This window comes from Cyrtonyx montezumae, unplaced genomic scaffold (assembly GCF_038088225.1).
Source record: "Cyrtonyx montezumae isolate F1298 unplaced genomic scaffold, pur_monq_1.0 scaffold_25, whole genome shotgun sequence".
NCBI classification, from domain to species: Eukaryota; Metazoa; Chordata; class Aves; order Galliformes; family Odontophoridae; genus Cyrtonyx; species Cyrtonyx montezumae.
The window spans coordinates 10390654-10406369 of NW_027071992.1; the positions used below are offsets into that span (position 1 = coordinate 10390654).

Below are 15716 nucleotides of genomic sequence, written 5' to 3' on the forward strand. Positions count from 1 at the left end.
AGACACATCTTCTGACCGGCGTATAATGGCTTGTGTGACCAGTAAAGTACCAAAATGACATTCTGAGTTTGATTGAGGTATTTAACTATTTTTGGCAATAGAAACAGAGTAAGAAACTTTTTCCAAACACACACATAGGCTTTACTTGCATTAGTGTCTATCACCTATGAAATTTTATATGAAACTAAATAATGTAGCTGTTAGAAAAATATAGCAGCAAATTAGCAGAATACCTAATGCACATTTACCATAAAGTACGTTCTAAACGTAAAAATCCCACCCAATAGTTGGGCTCAGTCCTGTAGCCCTTGGTCACAAAGAGAGCATCAGTGAGTTCAGTGGGAGACATCATGAGCAAGATCTGCATTCACTGCACGTCATACACTTCCGTTCATGTCAGAGAAAGGCAATGAACATCCCCATTTGCTTTATCAGAAGAACCCTGCTATGATGCAGCTATAGCCTAGTAAGGTAACTTCTGAAGCAATAAAAACTCATTGCAAAGCTCTGTCAAGTTCTTTATATACTTAAGAAAAAAGAGAACTTTCCCACTCAGTTTTGGTTTTCTCACCTCCTTTCATTCCTAATTCTGCCTAGTGCAGTCAGAGGAGATGCTGTTAGGCAAAGAGGAAAAATCCTTTTTTAACAACACTGTATCAAATACGCATGTTCCATTGAAGCCTTTAAATCTATTTGTAGCTTACAAAACCAATTGCTGGCCAAATCCTGAAGCCCTTGTTTTATTTTCTTAATCAGTACTCCACGTGGCACAATCTAGTAACTGTAGTGGTAGCTCTGTCCATTGGAAGGCTTCAGAATTTGGTCAAACATGGAAAGATTATGCTGCTAAATTACCAGAGCTTATTCATGTGTTTTCAAAAATTTTCAATGGAAGTGTACTTCCACATTCCTTAATACTGCGATCATCAAAATCTTGCTTTAAAAAAGTACATTATCATTAACCAGAATTGGATGAAGAACAGAATTTTTTGTCCAAATATTTCGCATAGTTTAAAGTTTTCTACAAAACTTTAAATTTCACATATATTTCTGTACTAGTTACTATAAGAAAGCACAAGGATCAATTACTCTAAGTTCCTAAAATATTTCAAAATTTCTCAACAGATTTCTTTGGAGGTATAAAATGGCTCTGTAAAATTTATTTGTAATTTTTGCTGCACACAGAACTTTTATAAAACAGGAAACTCCTTTTCAAGACTGCAGCAATTAGATTCCTGGGATGGGCCACTATGTAGTATGTAGTATAATATAAAACATCTACACTTTTGTGACTAGAATATTAAAATATATTTTATTAATTCATGTAGATCAAAATAGATGTTTTCTTCAAACTAATTTTGTGGGGTTTTTTTTTCCACTTTCATGCTCAGTTCTCAGTTATTGATATAAAGATCTCTGTCAACTGTACGATTTTTGCTAAATTCTCAGATTTTAGACCACCTGATTTTTAGCTTTATCGAAAAGCATGATTTACTGTACATTAAACATAGTCTTTTCAATGTTCAGTATCACAAAAATCAACACCCACGAGAACAAGACAGTCACGGCTAGTTAAGCAGTCTCAAGACAAATTCATAGATAATATTTACAAAACAAGAGGAATATTTTGATGAATATTTTATGCTTCAACATTTGAGATAAACTTAGAAGAACCACGACAAACGTTTAGACTTCATTTTGGTTTCAGCACACAAGCCCAAGCTGGCCCTCTGCTGTGAAATACTGCACACATCTAGTCAAAGAATTGCTACGGCATGATTTTGTTCAGCTGGTCTGTGCTCACATAGCCACAAGACATGTTAAATTCTTTCTCTGGCACAGGCAGTGCAGTTGCATTGAGCACAAGGCCTTGTGGAGAGTGAACTATGTGAATAGAAGTGTAGTCTGGGACAGGCATTTCCATACTTGGGGTTTCTGCCATTGAAGCGCCAAGACTGATACCAGTAGTGGTAAGGCTTTCTGTGGTGAAGTAAGTGTCCTCATTACAGCTTTGCTCCTGAACATGCGGCTCATCCTCTTCCTGGGAAATCACAGCAATACATTTTTTCACATCTGCTTCGCAGAAATAGGCATTGTCCATGGTGAAGTTTTGTTCTGGGCAGCCTTCACACTGTGCTCTCCCCACCTTGGATTTCTGTCCTGGAGAAAGCACAACACTTCCAGCTGGAGTAATATCACTCACTTGTGCATAAAAGTCAGTGTTTGTCAGAGAATTCTGGTTGCTTAGCTGGGTATGGACTGATGGACTGGCTGAGTCAGTGCTGTCTGCAAAAGGTGGCCATGACTCTCTGCTTTCAGACTGAGTACTAGTATGCGGCTGTTGGGTGTCTGTGTTGGCAGGACTTGGAAGTGCCTCATCGTCCTCTTTCCTGTCAAGGCACAAGAGATCCTCTTCTTTTTCAGTTATCTTCTTGAACTGATCAATATCAGAGATGGCATCACATGTGTCGCTTGCACTGAAGTCTGTCTCTGGAATATCTGGTTCACAACAACTGGCGCGTCCAGAATCATCATCTTTTGCTCCCAAGCAACTGTGTGATTTCAGGCGATCATCACTCAGAAGCCTGTCAGTATCTGAGACTCTGTTCTTTTCATCGGAGTCATCTATGTCCAATTCAATAAACTCAACCCACAAGTCATCATTGTATAGCTGTGTCTTATAGTTGTCATGGCTGGCTAAGATGGAGTTCACTTCATCCAGCTTTCCTTTCTATAAAACAAGAAAAAAAAGATGTTGTAAAGGAAAGAATAAAAATATTAGTGCTTCTGATGATGGTAGCTAAAGGAAAGGTAACTGTAGCTGGTGTAATAATTACAATAATTTTTTTTGTTGTTTTCATATTTTACAAAAAGTTGTCGGAGTGCAGCATTACCTTCAAGAGGTCTGGATCAATTCCTTTAATCTTTGGAACTGGCACAGGAGGAAAAATCAGCATTTTTAACCTAGAAAAAAAATAAATGACTGTTTTTAATTTACAGCAGTCCTTTTAGAGGAGGCTAGAAAGAAGTGAGCTTTATGTTGCATTTGGACTTTTTGGCTTCAAAATTGAAATGTTTGAAGATTCAGCTTAAAATAGTACTAAGGAAAAGAATATCTTTTTCTTTCATTTCAAATTACAAAACAAAACAAAATGAAAAACCCCTAGGTTCTTGCAGCCTGCCTTGTTGGAATCACATAAATTTATGCTGAACTCTAATCTGATTCCATTCTTTTGTTTTAACACTTTATATAAGGAGAATAAATTCCTAGGGCACTGTCAGCTGTCTCCCTTTTTATGTTTTCCCTAGTGTTTTTGAGGCATAAAGTAGTCTTGCATGAGCCCAAGTAATTTAAAGAGGGGAACAGAAAAAGAAAGTTGGTGAGGCCAATATTTTGTCATCTGCATGACAGTTATTGTTGCAAAAATTAATTACAATAACGTTTATCGTTTTTGAGAAAGAACTTGCTTATACATGTTCATGCTGTGGTGACATTATTTTAATCCTTCATAAAATGAATTTAAAATTCTCTGAGAAAATAACAGTAATAATTCAGCTTATGTTCATGCCTATCCTCTTCCATTTTACCTCTGTTTCTTTTGCAAACACATAAACCATACTCTTAAAAGGGAAATTCAACGTTTTCTTTATACTGGATTACTTACGTATTTTAGAAGGTAAACTGTGAGAATGGCAGAGCCAAATCTCAGTGTGGATTCTGCTACACTGTTAGTGGCCTTGATGATCAGAGGAGCATTAAGAGGTGTTAGTGAAAAATTTAGGCACGTTCTGCTTAACTATAAGAGGTGTGCATTCCTCAGCTATTTTTGCTTTTTGTAGTCTCTCTAAAGTTTTGTCCAGTAAGCTTCAATGAGAGGCAGAAATACAGTAATTTTCCACCTGTTCCCTGGAGGGATTGTGCTAGCTGTGCACTGGCTGGGATCTCAGAGTATTAATTTTAGATATCCATTTCCAGCTGAATCCACACATCAGATATTCTGACAGGATTAGGAACTCAATCCAGTGACACAGCCCAAGGATTTTACCACTCATTGATTTGTGAAATAGTTCAGGAGGCTCCTTTCTTAGCTTCAGGTAACTGTAGCCTGTGTGTCTCAAGGTTTGATCCTATGGTACCTGTCCTAAGGAGCCTGGTTCAGAATGTGTGATAGCAGAGTTAAAAAAAAAAAAAAAAGAATTGGGATCTTTTCAGATAAAGGAAAAAATGGATCCTGGATGTTTTCCATAACTGGAAATCTAAGAAGCCCATTTCTTTGCAAGAGATTCTGTCACTCCCACCACCACAAGCAGCAATGCATAGAATGGAAGCATACAGGCCCAGAGATACATGCTAGATAAGGGGTCATTGCTGGAGAAAAGCCTCCTTCAGCAATTATTATTAGCACTGAATGAGCTGTGATTAGAGACGTGCTTTATCCCTTGGGATTTTTTAAGAACAAGCTACTCCTTGCTCCATGTGCTGAACAGTAAGCTCCTGGTCCCACATGTGACATCTTGTACCCACCTGAAACGCAGAGCTTCTGCTATTGCAGGGAGTGGATTCCTGGAATTTAAGCACTACTAAAATGCAGCGCTGCTTCCTAACCTATTTTTCCAGCAGTAGTTCCCTCGCGCACCATCTTGTTTTCATTTCAGTGACTTGTCCTTACCTGGTATGTACAAAACACCTCAGTGTTCAATTTCAACATGTATATATAAGATTACTGACACTGTGCACGTGTGCACTGGGGCTAGACCATGGAGTTGCTCTGAAGTGAATTAATTCTGTCAAAATCTGTCCCTGAAAATATATTCTAGGGAATGAATTCACTGTGAGACCATTATGTCATTCCTATAAACGTGTCACTGTGTCATTTTTATAAATGACACAACCCTGAGCTTTGTTTTATTTTGTCCCTGTTATTTATAGAAGGCACAGTCTATCCACAGATACCAAATACTGCCCTATGACTCAAGCTCTTTCCCTTGACTCAGTGAAGAAATAGTTAGAGATGGCTGGAACAGCCTTAAAACAAACCCAAATATACAGCCATATGTTTGAGTGAAACTTTTGAGCAGAAGAGTGTAAAAAAATATCATTTACAAAATTTGAATGGATTAAAAAAATATAAATTGACTTTGAAGTCTAAGTATACTAAGTAAATACCATATTATAAAGTGCTCTGCAATCCAAAAGGATCAAGAACTGCCAGCATAAATAGACTCCTTCTGCTCAAAGCCCAGTATGCACATATACCAGCATCCATGTAGCTTGAGAGGGTGGACAGCGATCATCAGCATACTTTCTAGCCCCTCAGGTGTGATGAAGTTGAAGCATCCTTTTCTTAAACTACAAATAAATAAAATATGACAGATAAACCTCCCTACCTTGGCTGCTTAGACAACAGGATTAAGATCGCTGTTACGGCCAGCCCACACACTCCGAAGATAACAACTAAGAACCAGGGAAACTCGATTTCTGGAAATACAGAACAGAAACATTAGCAAGAATCTGCATCTCTGCTGCATCTTTAACTTCCACCTTCTCTGCAGCCACCTGAGAATTCCAAAGTCACAAAAACTGATAGCAGAATTTTTGGTTACACAAATGAGGAAGTTCTGTAACAAGAAGAAATAAAAACACTCTTTGATATCAGTAGTTTCCATGCTGCATTTGTGAGTCCACTGAGACTGCTTACAAAAAGAGACTGAACTTTTTGGTATGAGCAAGATCATAGCACAGACAATACATATAGCAAAAGCAGACAGGAGGAGAATTCTGCCAGCCAGGAACGTGCTACCAAGTAGTCCCCTTTGTAGACCATGTTATTGCTTCCGTTAGCCTAAGCAGAGAACACATCATTAACACCATGTTACTCTGCTAAATCATGGGCACCACAGTGCCATCAAAAACTGCGATACCCCTTTTTCTAAAGGCAGAATAATAATTATGTTGTGAGCTGTATCAATTGCAAAAAAAGAAAAAAAACAAAAAACAAACAAAAATTAACCTTGCAGGTAAATACGTGGAGAGAATTTTAGGCCACTGATAGAAGTGATTTGGCAGCTATGAGGAATGATGCTAATAAATGAAATGTTTTATCTTTCAAATAACATCAATTTTTTATTGTAATGTCAATTGTGAACTGTAAATTCAATTGTATTTAAGCTGACACCATGAAGTACAAGGTACAAAAATTCATTCTAGCCTAAGATTCTTCTCACTCATTCCCAATTTTAAATTTTATATTCAAACTTCACTGACTTTTGGAGTCAAAAAGTACTGGGCAGGAAGATTTGGAATTCTATAGCATGTACAGTAGCCTATACATGAATATATGGTTTTTTAGGAAAAAGAAATTTTCAGTTTTAGACATCTGCTCCCAGCTTAAGATGATGACTTCATATTTTCAAACATGAACATTTGAAGTTCCATACACTTATGCCTGTGTTAGACAGGACTCTGTTCTAATGTAGAACCTGTAACTTCTAACGTCAGTGAGACTGGAGTCTGGCTGCCTAAAAAGATAGCATACTACATGTGCATTTAAGTACCTAACATGGGAAATGTCAAGTATGTGTTCCTACAGGTGAAATACAAAACAAGGAATATAACATTTTGCCAGAGCCATTCTATACCTCCTCAGTTTTCCTTTGTGAACTTCCATCTTGTGTCACAATCTAGCAATTCTGTAGATGGAGGAGAACTGACTTTCAAATGAGATCACTGTGTCTGTATGACAAGTACAGATACGAGTCCACTTGCAGAACATGGGTTGCAGTGAATGAAGAAAACTGCTTGGCCTTAGATTTTCATTGTATTTTTGCTTGTATGCACAACTGTATTTTCTGCTGTAACACAGACAGTGCAATTTGCATTGACAAAATCACATGGACAGAACACAAGCTATTCGCCTAAACTAAGTAATATTAACTGTTAAAACGGGGACTCTACAGAGACTGTGAAAGACAACATTTACAGGTTGTTTGTATTTCCACTGATACTTCGGAAAATGAAGTGAAGCAGTTTGTTAAAATAATTTACTGAAGAGTTCATCCTGTGAAAAGCTTAGGAAAAGGCACTGTCTCATTCTTTTGGTAGAAAAATTGCAGTGTCCAGTGATTGCTCCTTCTGTTTTTAACAGCAAGTACAAGCAAAAACAAGTACAAGCACAAAATAAAGAAATAGAAAAACACTGTCCTTGATTCCATCCAGCAAATCAGGAAAGCACAGCATTCTGATAACATACTTAACAAACAGTGTAACATTTTAATAGAAGTGAAAATTCCCTCCTCATTACTGGAGTTCTCTGCTTACACAGTGAAGGGTGAGGTTTATCTGTCTTTTTTTTAGGCTGTGTAGGAGCAGTTGTTATTTCTGATCCTCAAGGCTACTTGTACTTCTGCACTCTAATGATCTGGGAAACAGTTGCTGAATTTACTTCTGAACCTGTGTATGGAACTTGCACACTCCTAATCTCACCAAATGACTTGCATGTGGTGGGCTGAATTACCAACTTATTCAAGTATACAACAAACGTAAGGAGGAAAAAAGACAAAAAGATGACAATGGTTATAAAAACACTCTGATGTACCTTCAGCACAATGAACAAATTCAATGCCTGCTTGAGTAAAGGAAACATAGAGGATTTCACTGAACTCCCCAAACTTTTCAGAGGTACGCTGTCTTGATCGGACTCGGATCTCATAATCTCGTCCCATCTTCAGGGAATACAGAGGAACCACTGTTGAGAGCCTGGGTTCTAACTGCAAAGACAGAAAAGCTGTGATATAACAGCGTGAGCTGTACCTGCAATTTTTCACTGCTTCTCAATTTCAGAAGTAAACATTTCATGGCAAGTTCCAAGTAGAAAGAAAGACTTTAAATGTTTATTTCTGTGATGAGTAACTGAAGTGACCTGAAATTGCAAGACAGTTGAATGAAAAACTGAATGATGCATGTGAAACATCACACAGGTTAATCCCAAAACCTCTAAAAAAAGACTCAGCAATGGGAATTTAATAGAATTTAAGCACAGTGAATTCTTTTCTATGTTATTTTTATGGATCAGAGTTATACTTCATTATGACGTATTCATGCACTCTGAGATTATCTTCCACATTTAAAACTAGTAATTTAATCAAAGCATAACTGGACATTTCTTTCCGTACTGCTTCAACACTCATTTTAGGAAGCATTTGTAGCAATGAATGCACAGGGAGGAACTGTCACTCCACTACTGTTATTAGGGATTTTGCCATTCTTTGTTTAGATCAAGATTTTGTTCAGAAATTTGGCTTTTACATTCTGATTGATAAGGGCTCAATGCCACGTTTATGGTTTTAAAATGAAAGGTGCAGTAATGCACAATACATACAGCTCCAGTAAAACATAAATACTGTTTTTTTTCTTGAGGCAAATACAGTATTCAGCAATATGTTTTCTGTAAGAAGAAACACTGAACTTCAAGCTTTGCTGTCCTGGGAGAATCACTCCCAAGGCAAACTGGAATTATTAATGGTACTGGAGTAAGAACAAAGGTTTAGAAGGGGATTTGTATGATTGATACCTAAAGGATTATAAAAAAAACCATAAAACCTGCATTTTTAAATTGCCACTTGCTTTTGTAGATCTCATCAGAACTCAGCAGATTTTCATGTTAAGGATTTATGGCAAAAAGTTAACCAAGTCGTTTTAAATATATGGATAATACAGAAAATATAGCTTAGACAAATATAAATTCAGGCAGGTATTAGGAAAAAGTTGCAGGCACTACAGTGCCTGTTTTGTTGTACTCTTACCAGCAAGGGGAGAATAAACAGAAAAAAATAACATCATAAAGATCAGAGGAGAGAAGGAGTCCAAGGTCTGTCACAGATAAAAGCAAGCAAACCAACTTAGCTATGTTTCAGCTGGTAAACCTGCCTTTTGTAGATTAAGTCACATTCTTATCAGTATTATCTGCTTTCTTTCTGTCATTAAGCTCAGTTCATTCTAGTAAGAAAATAAAGGAAGAGTTGTGCTCTGAGAAGATATTACACTGGACAGGTATTCAGAAAAAAGTCTGTATGTGCAAATATTCTACAACATCATGGAAGTAAGCAGTAAGTGGAGTACAATTATTTTCCCCAAAACAGGAAAACTCCATGAAAGGTTAGTGATTTTTAAAAGAAAATGTAAGAGTTGAGAAATAAAACACTTCATACTTCCATGGACTACCTATATGTTCACAAACCATATATGCATTTCTGTCTTCTATGAAATCTATATGTTTTACCAATGCCTTGATTCTATCAGCTTATTGTATCCAATTTTAAATCATAAGTCAGTCTTCTAAAAAATTCATTGAAACAATATTTACAATTATTAGAACACTGAAGAATCTGGACAGACATGGTGACATTTTCCAAACATAGAATTCCTGCTCCATGTACTAAAAATACTGTTCACTTTTTTAAATAGCAGAGGCTTAGGAGAAACAACAGAGAAATATTTTATCCTTGAAAACCTTTATATATCTGATTACTGCTACACAGCGATTTCAGGGTCTCTTTATTATCCTTGTATGCCAGCTATCTTGATACAGAAACTTAAAATGTCTGCCAGAAAATTCCAGAAGAGTACGTGTGTATAAATTTATGATTTAAGGTATCATCTAATGAGCATTTACAATCCTGTAGCTTTTCAAAACAGGACAAATGGGCAGGGACAGGACAAGCCTGCACTCGATTATAAGTGTTGCATAAAAAATTTTCGTTCCATACCTCCTTCCATTTTGTCTCATTAACTTCTTTGTACTGCAATTCATACTCCAGAGTAATCCATCCTTTCTGAACATCTGCTGTTGGTGGTGGATCCCATCTTACTTGAATATCCCCATGGATCCCAGTTTGACTAGTATTTAGCAAAGTCCAGTTAAGGTGCACAGGGGGATCAGGTAGTACTGTTTAAACAGAGCATTTGGATAAAACAACCAGTTTTCAATCAAAATTACCATTCTTACTACACAGTGCTACATTATTTCAAGACTAAAAAAAATAAATGCATATTAATCAGACATTTGATGATTAAAATCTAAGCATGTGAGTCAATGACAAAACCACTAGACATCTGATAACAAGAAGGTACCTGGCCACCAGCAGCAGCCATACTCTGCTTAAATCTCAACTGGGTAGTTAATAAAGCAGACTAAGAATGTACTACCTATTTAATTATAATTTCCAAAAGTGGCTTATAAAACACTAAGGTATAAGTCTCCATCAGAATTCATATCGAGTTCTATTGATAGATAATACTAAATAATTAAAGTCATACAGAATACAATATTTGGTAACAACCTTGGAAATAATGTAGAAATACACTGAAGAACGGTATCTGAAAAGTGATTCTGATGTTGCACAGTGGATACACTCTAGTCACTTGTGGGAATACAGTCTTAACTGGATGTGCATACACCAATGATATGGACAAGCAAAAACATCTGGAGATATCAGTTCCAATTCATATTGTAATAAATATAAAATCTACAAAATGCTAAAAATACCACACCTGACCCTGCAGGTGTTTTGATTCAGGAACAAAAGTCTATTTGGCTCAGGAACAAAAATCTATTGGGTGCCAGAATCTTGCAGAATCAAGACTTTAACGCCATCCTTTCCCACACTGACCAAGGGTATACAGCACCCCCTGAAAAGGGTGTAGTGACAGCAAAAGTAAACACTGATGCATACATATGAGAGCATTGGTAATCATGACATATTAGCTTTTACCCTTCTAGCTTGCTCTCAACAGCAGCACTACTGTCTGGATGCTGATCACACTGCATACTTTACAAATACAAATCGCCTCCTATATACAGTGTTTTTTAGCAACCTTTCTCAGGGGGAGAACGAAAGCTTATAGAATCACACCCATTGCGGTATAAAACTACAGAGATAAAATGCATAATGGAAAGGTACCTATTTCATCAACACTGAAACATTTTTCGTCAAATACGTCATCTTTATTGGCAAGCTTAACACAATACGGTATCCAAATCGAGGTGTAGGACGTGTTGAAGTAACAGCTATTTTCTCCTGCAGTGATATAATCAGGACATTCTTTCCAGTCTTCATCATTCCTAGAATGACAACAAAAACATAGGATACGTGAGAGAAAGATTTATGGGATTTACGAAGTACACATTGTAGACGTTAGAATACACGCTGTTGATAAGTCATATCTTCTGTGGAAGTGAGAAATATGTGTCAGTATTTACTGAGATTTACAATGGAGTCAAACCACTACTCAAGCAACCTACATAAACATCTCATGTATTGCTAGTGGCACTTCTATGCTTTGGATGGTATTTCTGAATGAACAGTCAGAGAGCATGAGTCAGTTTAACACGCATTTAAACAACTGTTCTTTGGGCAAAATCGATTGTGATAAGGCAGCTAACTATACAATGAGATCCAAAACACTGAAAGCCAGACCTCCAGGCAGGTCAGCACTGCACCACTTGCAAAACTATGGGCACTGGACTTTTGCTGGTCATCAGGATGGGAACGTAGGCACTGGGACACTTAGTACTCACACAGGAAAGTGCCCAAGGGCAAATGCTGGCACAGAACCCAGATCTGTAGGATGTGAAAAAAAAAAAAGGGGAAGAAATACAGTGTTGGGAGTGAGGAAATGCTATCTTATTTAGGATAAAGAATTTCTAAAACACTGGAAGTACAAGCAAAAAAACCTACTTTTTTCCACTTTTATTTTCTAAGTGCTCTTTGTAAATAAAAGAACTGTAGTAAAAATGTCACATTCATATGATCATATGATCAAATACAGACTGGATAGGGATCTTTTCAGAAATTACAGTCTTGTATTTTTAAGAATATAATGTAAATGCCTTTCCTCACTGAGAGTTGTTCATATTGTACAGGGGGAGGATCAGGCTTAAGCCATTATTCTAATTGCATCCTTTAATGCTGGAGTGGGTCCTTATGAAGTGAGAAAGACAGATGCTACATAAATGAAAAGGAAGCATTCATGTCACTGGATGAGAGCCTTGTGCTTTGCTGATAAGACCACATACTTTTCTAAAGGCGATGCTGTAGCTCTGCCAAAGCCAGGATGTGATAAAGCTCACACACTAGAGGTGCTATGGCTTGTGGTAAACAAGAGACTGAGTTACTTGGTAAGGTTCAATCCAGAGTGTTAAATATTGCTCGTACTTTGAAACAGAAATACTTCTAACATGGTTTTCGACATCACATCTTTCATTGCAGCACACAAATTTCTGAAGCAAAGATGAAATATGTGATCTTTTCAACACACGTGGAACTGATTTTACTTTTTCAAGTTTGTACCATCTTCATGCATGCCACTGACATTGTCAGATCAGCATTTACACTTAACAGTGTTTTTGATCTGATTCCCTGTATTTGTAGGGGGTCTTAGAAAGGCGAGGAAGTAAACAAGCCTTGCCATTAAGTTAGTTTCCAGAGCAAATGTATCACCATCTGTAGAAAGTTTCAGTAAATCAGAAAGGTTGAAAACCAGTAAATTAGATGGAAGAGAAACTCACATCCTTCTGCTCCTTTGAGGAAAAAAGCTTCTGTTTCCCAATTAGACATTACTGATAATGGGTATGTTCTCTTTCTGGCTAATCATTTTAACAAGCAGAAATCTGCAAAAACTTCATTGGAATGTGAATCTGAGTTCAACAGAACTATGTGAAACATAATCCCAGTCTCAGAGCGTGGTTTTTACCCAGACCTGCACATTCAGACTTCACTTTAGCAGTTGACCAATAGAGGTTTTATACAACTTTAATATGAATTGTAAAGGGCTTGTACACAAACTCTTCTTCTTTATACAGACATAATGAATATCACAGCTACAAGTTAGATAGTTAAGGAGAAAACTGATGTTCCCTGTTAGAAACTCCTTTTCCAACTGAAACAGAGTTCAATTTCAGATTCCACAACTGGGACTTACATTCAGTTATGTTTTCTTACTTGATTCCCATGAAAGGTTCATGACTGCAAAAAGCTCGATAATTGACAAATACATTCAAAAATATGCACTTAAGGTTTTGTGCCCCTAAATACACTATTGGTCATATCATAGTGAAAAATTAATAATGGTGAGGTAACAGGCATAAAGGAGGACTGCTCTGAAAATAATGTCTCATATCCTATTATGTGGGCCCACAGTGTCAGAGGTAGATGTTGGTGGTATGGCAGTAGAGGTCGAACCTTTTCACCTCCTGTTATATGTTGTTGATGTGTGACAGATGGCAGCAGTGGGGAAGTCTGACACAGTGGTATCTGACACAGAAGCGTGGATGAAGCAAAGGTGCATCACCGAATTCCACCATGTGGATAAAAAATGGCACCCACAGACATTCAGTGATGCTTGCTGAATGTTTGTAGGATGCGGATGTGAACACAGTAAAGCTGTGGGTAGTGTGTTTCAGCAGCAGCAACAGCAACAATGGGTTGTCCATGCTGGTACAGGTTTTTATGAGTGCAGTATACAGGTTCTTGTTCACTGCTTGCAAAATTACAGAGCTAATGGTGGTGGCTGTGTTGAAAAGGAGTGTTTGTAGCTGCAAATTTTCTTTAACTAATAGCATTATTTCACTCTGTAGCTGTTGCAGTTTTTGAGGTAAATAGATAGGAGGCATTGCTTTTGGAACAACCTATGGATAAAAATAAGAATGGTGTCTAATTCTTTTCCTCCTTCTGTTGTTTTCATATTACTACCTTTTCATATACAACAGTTGTATTGTTCCTGAAGTAGTGAGGTTTCCATCAGTCCAATAACATGAAAATGTCTCCAGCTCAGGTGATCTGCACTTGCTGATTTGCGGCCACTGCAGAAGATCTGTCAAGAAAAATGGCAGAAGACAGAGTTAGACAAATTAAAGGAATACATAAACTGGACCAATATGCTGTTAAAATGAAACATAGCACTCTTTATACATAATTAAATTTCCTCCCAATTGCTTATGAGCAACGAGACGAGATTTAAATTCTTCTTACATGAATATACATAGATGACTGCATCTGTGAAAGGACAGATTTCAAAGATGGATCCACTTCTCCTCTGTGAGAATGGAAATGGTAGTGCTATGGCCTGACACTCAGATGGAGACATGCCAATGCTAGAGCTGTAGTAGAAAATGTGTACTGCAGAGCTCAGCACTAGACTAACCAAAGCTCTGTATTTACTCAGCTGAGCAGTTTAGCAATGTGACAGGGCCTATAGTGCTAACATTAGAGCTGCTACCTTGAACTGAGTTCAGATTTGTGAATTTTTCATTGTGCAGTTGTAGCCTTACCCTGACAAGAGATGAGAACAGCTCGTAAGCATGTGCCTGCTCTGCCACATGCTGCTTTGATATTTGTAATTTCCATTATTTTTCAAAGCTGAATGATGTAGATCTATGAAATGACTGGTATAATGACTCAGCTTTGACAGCCTCGTGAGAAAAATAAAAACAAAATTTGTGTTTATGATTCACTGCTTTCAAAGTAAGTATGTAACTTCTTCCTAATTTGTAAAGGTCTAATCGAACAGTCACTCCAAAATGCCAACATTACCTACTTGGCCTAGGAAGCTGTCCAAAAGAGGATCACAACACAAGGATGTGTTTACCTCTCTTCACTATCTGTGAAATATAATTATCTCTTTAAGAAAATTTCTCTGTTATGCAACCAAAATTTGGATATTAATCAGGTGTTTATGTCTGGTGAAATCACCCGTGGCCATGAACAACACAATACTACTGGATTCCACGTATTGTTGCAGCATTGCAACTGTAAATATTTAGTACAACTTTATTTAAAGTCAAATTTGGAAAAAGTATTAAGGTACAGATATCCATGTGCTCCCGATGTTTCCTCCTGTGCATGGGAATATTGTGGCCCTCCAGCAGGTGGACTGCTTTACTTATAGCCCGGATAGAAACAGCTACTGAGTGCCAAAGTAATCTGTATTTCTTTGGCTCATTGGTTCAAGTTGTGTCGTCTGCATTCTGTAATGACAAGCGTCCATAGCAGGCAGTAGCTAATACACAAATATTAGACATTTCTGTTTAGCTCACCATGCAGTATTGCCTCATTTTACACTTTGGACATTGAACAAGGACTGAACGCCTTAATGTAAATAAGAGGTTTCACAAGCGCAGTGACCTGTGCCCCCACCAAATATTTAAAATTCTTCTTGCCAACCTAAAATAACTGCTTTCCTGATGAAAAAGATTTAAAAAGCACGTTCCATTTTACTGAGCTTCAAAGAAATTTCATTTTTAAATTATAACACATTTTCAAGTGAAATGTTGCAGCAAAAGGAAAAAGAAGTCAAACTGTTCTTTTTCAGAAAATACTGAAATGAAACATTTTGGCTATGGCACCTGGTTTCAACTGTTATGGTATTCAGTATTTGGTGGCTTCTGCCTAAATCTCAAAACACTTTTGGTTGACCTTGACCTGTATTTATAGAAAACTCTGCACCACTCATCAAAAAACTTTCATCTGGCAGAAGTGATAAGATCCTTAACACATGACTATCACATTGTAAACGATTGCAACACAGATTGAAAACAAAATAGGATAAATATTCAAAAGTAATACTACATATATATTTTTTCTACTTACCATAGTTTCAGTTTTCAAGCTCAACTTTCTTTCACTTTAACGAAAATTCATTTAATTGTTTAAAAACAAGG

At 37.1% G+C, this 15716-nt stretch overlaps 1 protein-coding gene across 5 annotated transcripts in view; it reads right to left on the reverse strand.

The window, feature by feature from the left end:
• Positions 1-801: 801 nt before the first annotated feature.
• GHR (growth hormone receptor) overlaps positions 802-15716 on the reverse strand; it is a 130005-nt gene continuing 115090 nt past the window's right edge. For all 5 annotated transcript variants that reach the window (XM_065739937.1, XM_065739940.1, XM_065739936.1 and 2 more), the window contains 7 exons: positions 13750-13870; positions 10960-11120; positions 9766-9944; positions 7596-7767; positions 5389-5479; positions 2895-2964; positions 802-2731 (listed from right to left, as the gene is read on the reverse strand). In XM_065739937.1, coding sequence (XP_065596009.1) covers positions 1769-2731; positions 2895-2964; positions 5389-5479; positions 7596-7767; positions 9766-9944; positions 10960-11120; positions 13750-13870 — 1757 coding nt within the window. In that variant the 3' untranslated portion in view covers positions 802-1768. The remainder of the gene's footprint in view (positions 2732-2894; positions 2965-5388; positions 5480-7595; positions 7768-9765; positions 9945-10959; positions 11121-13749; positions 13871-15716) is intronic.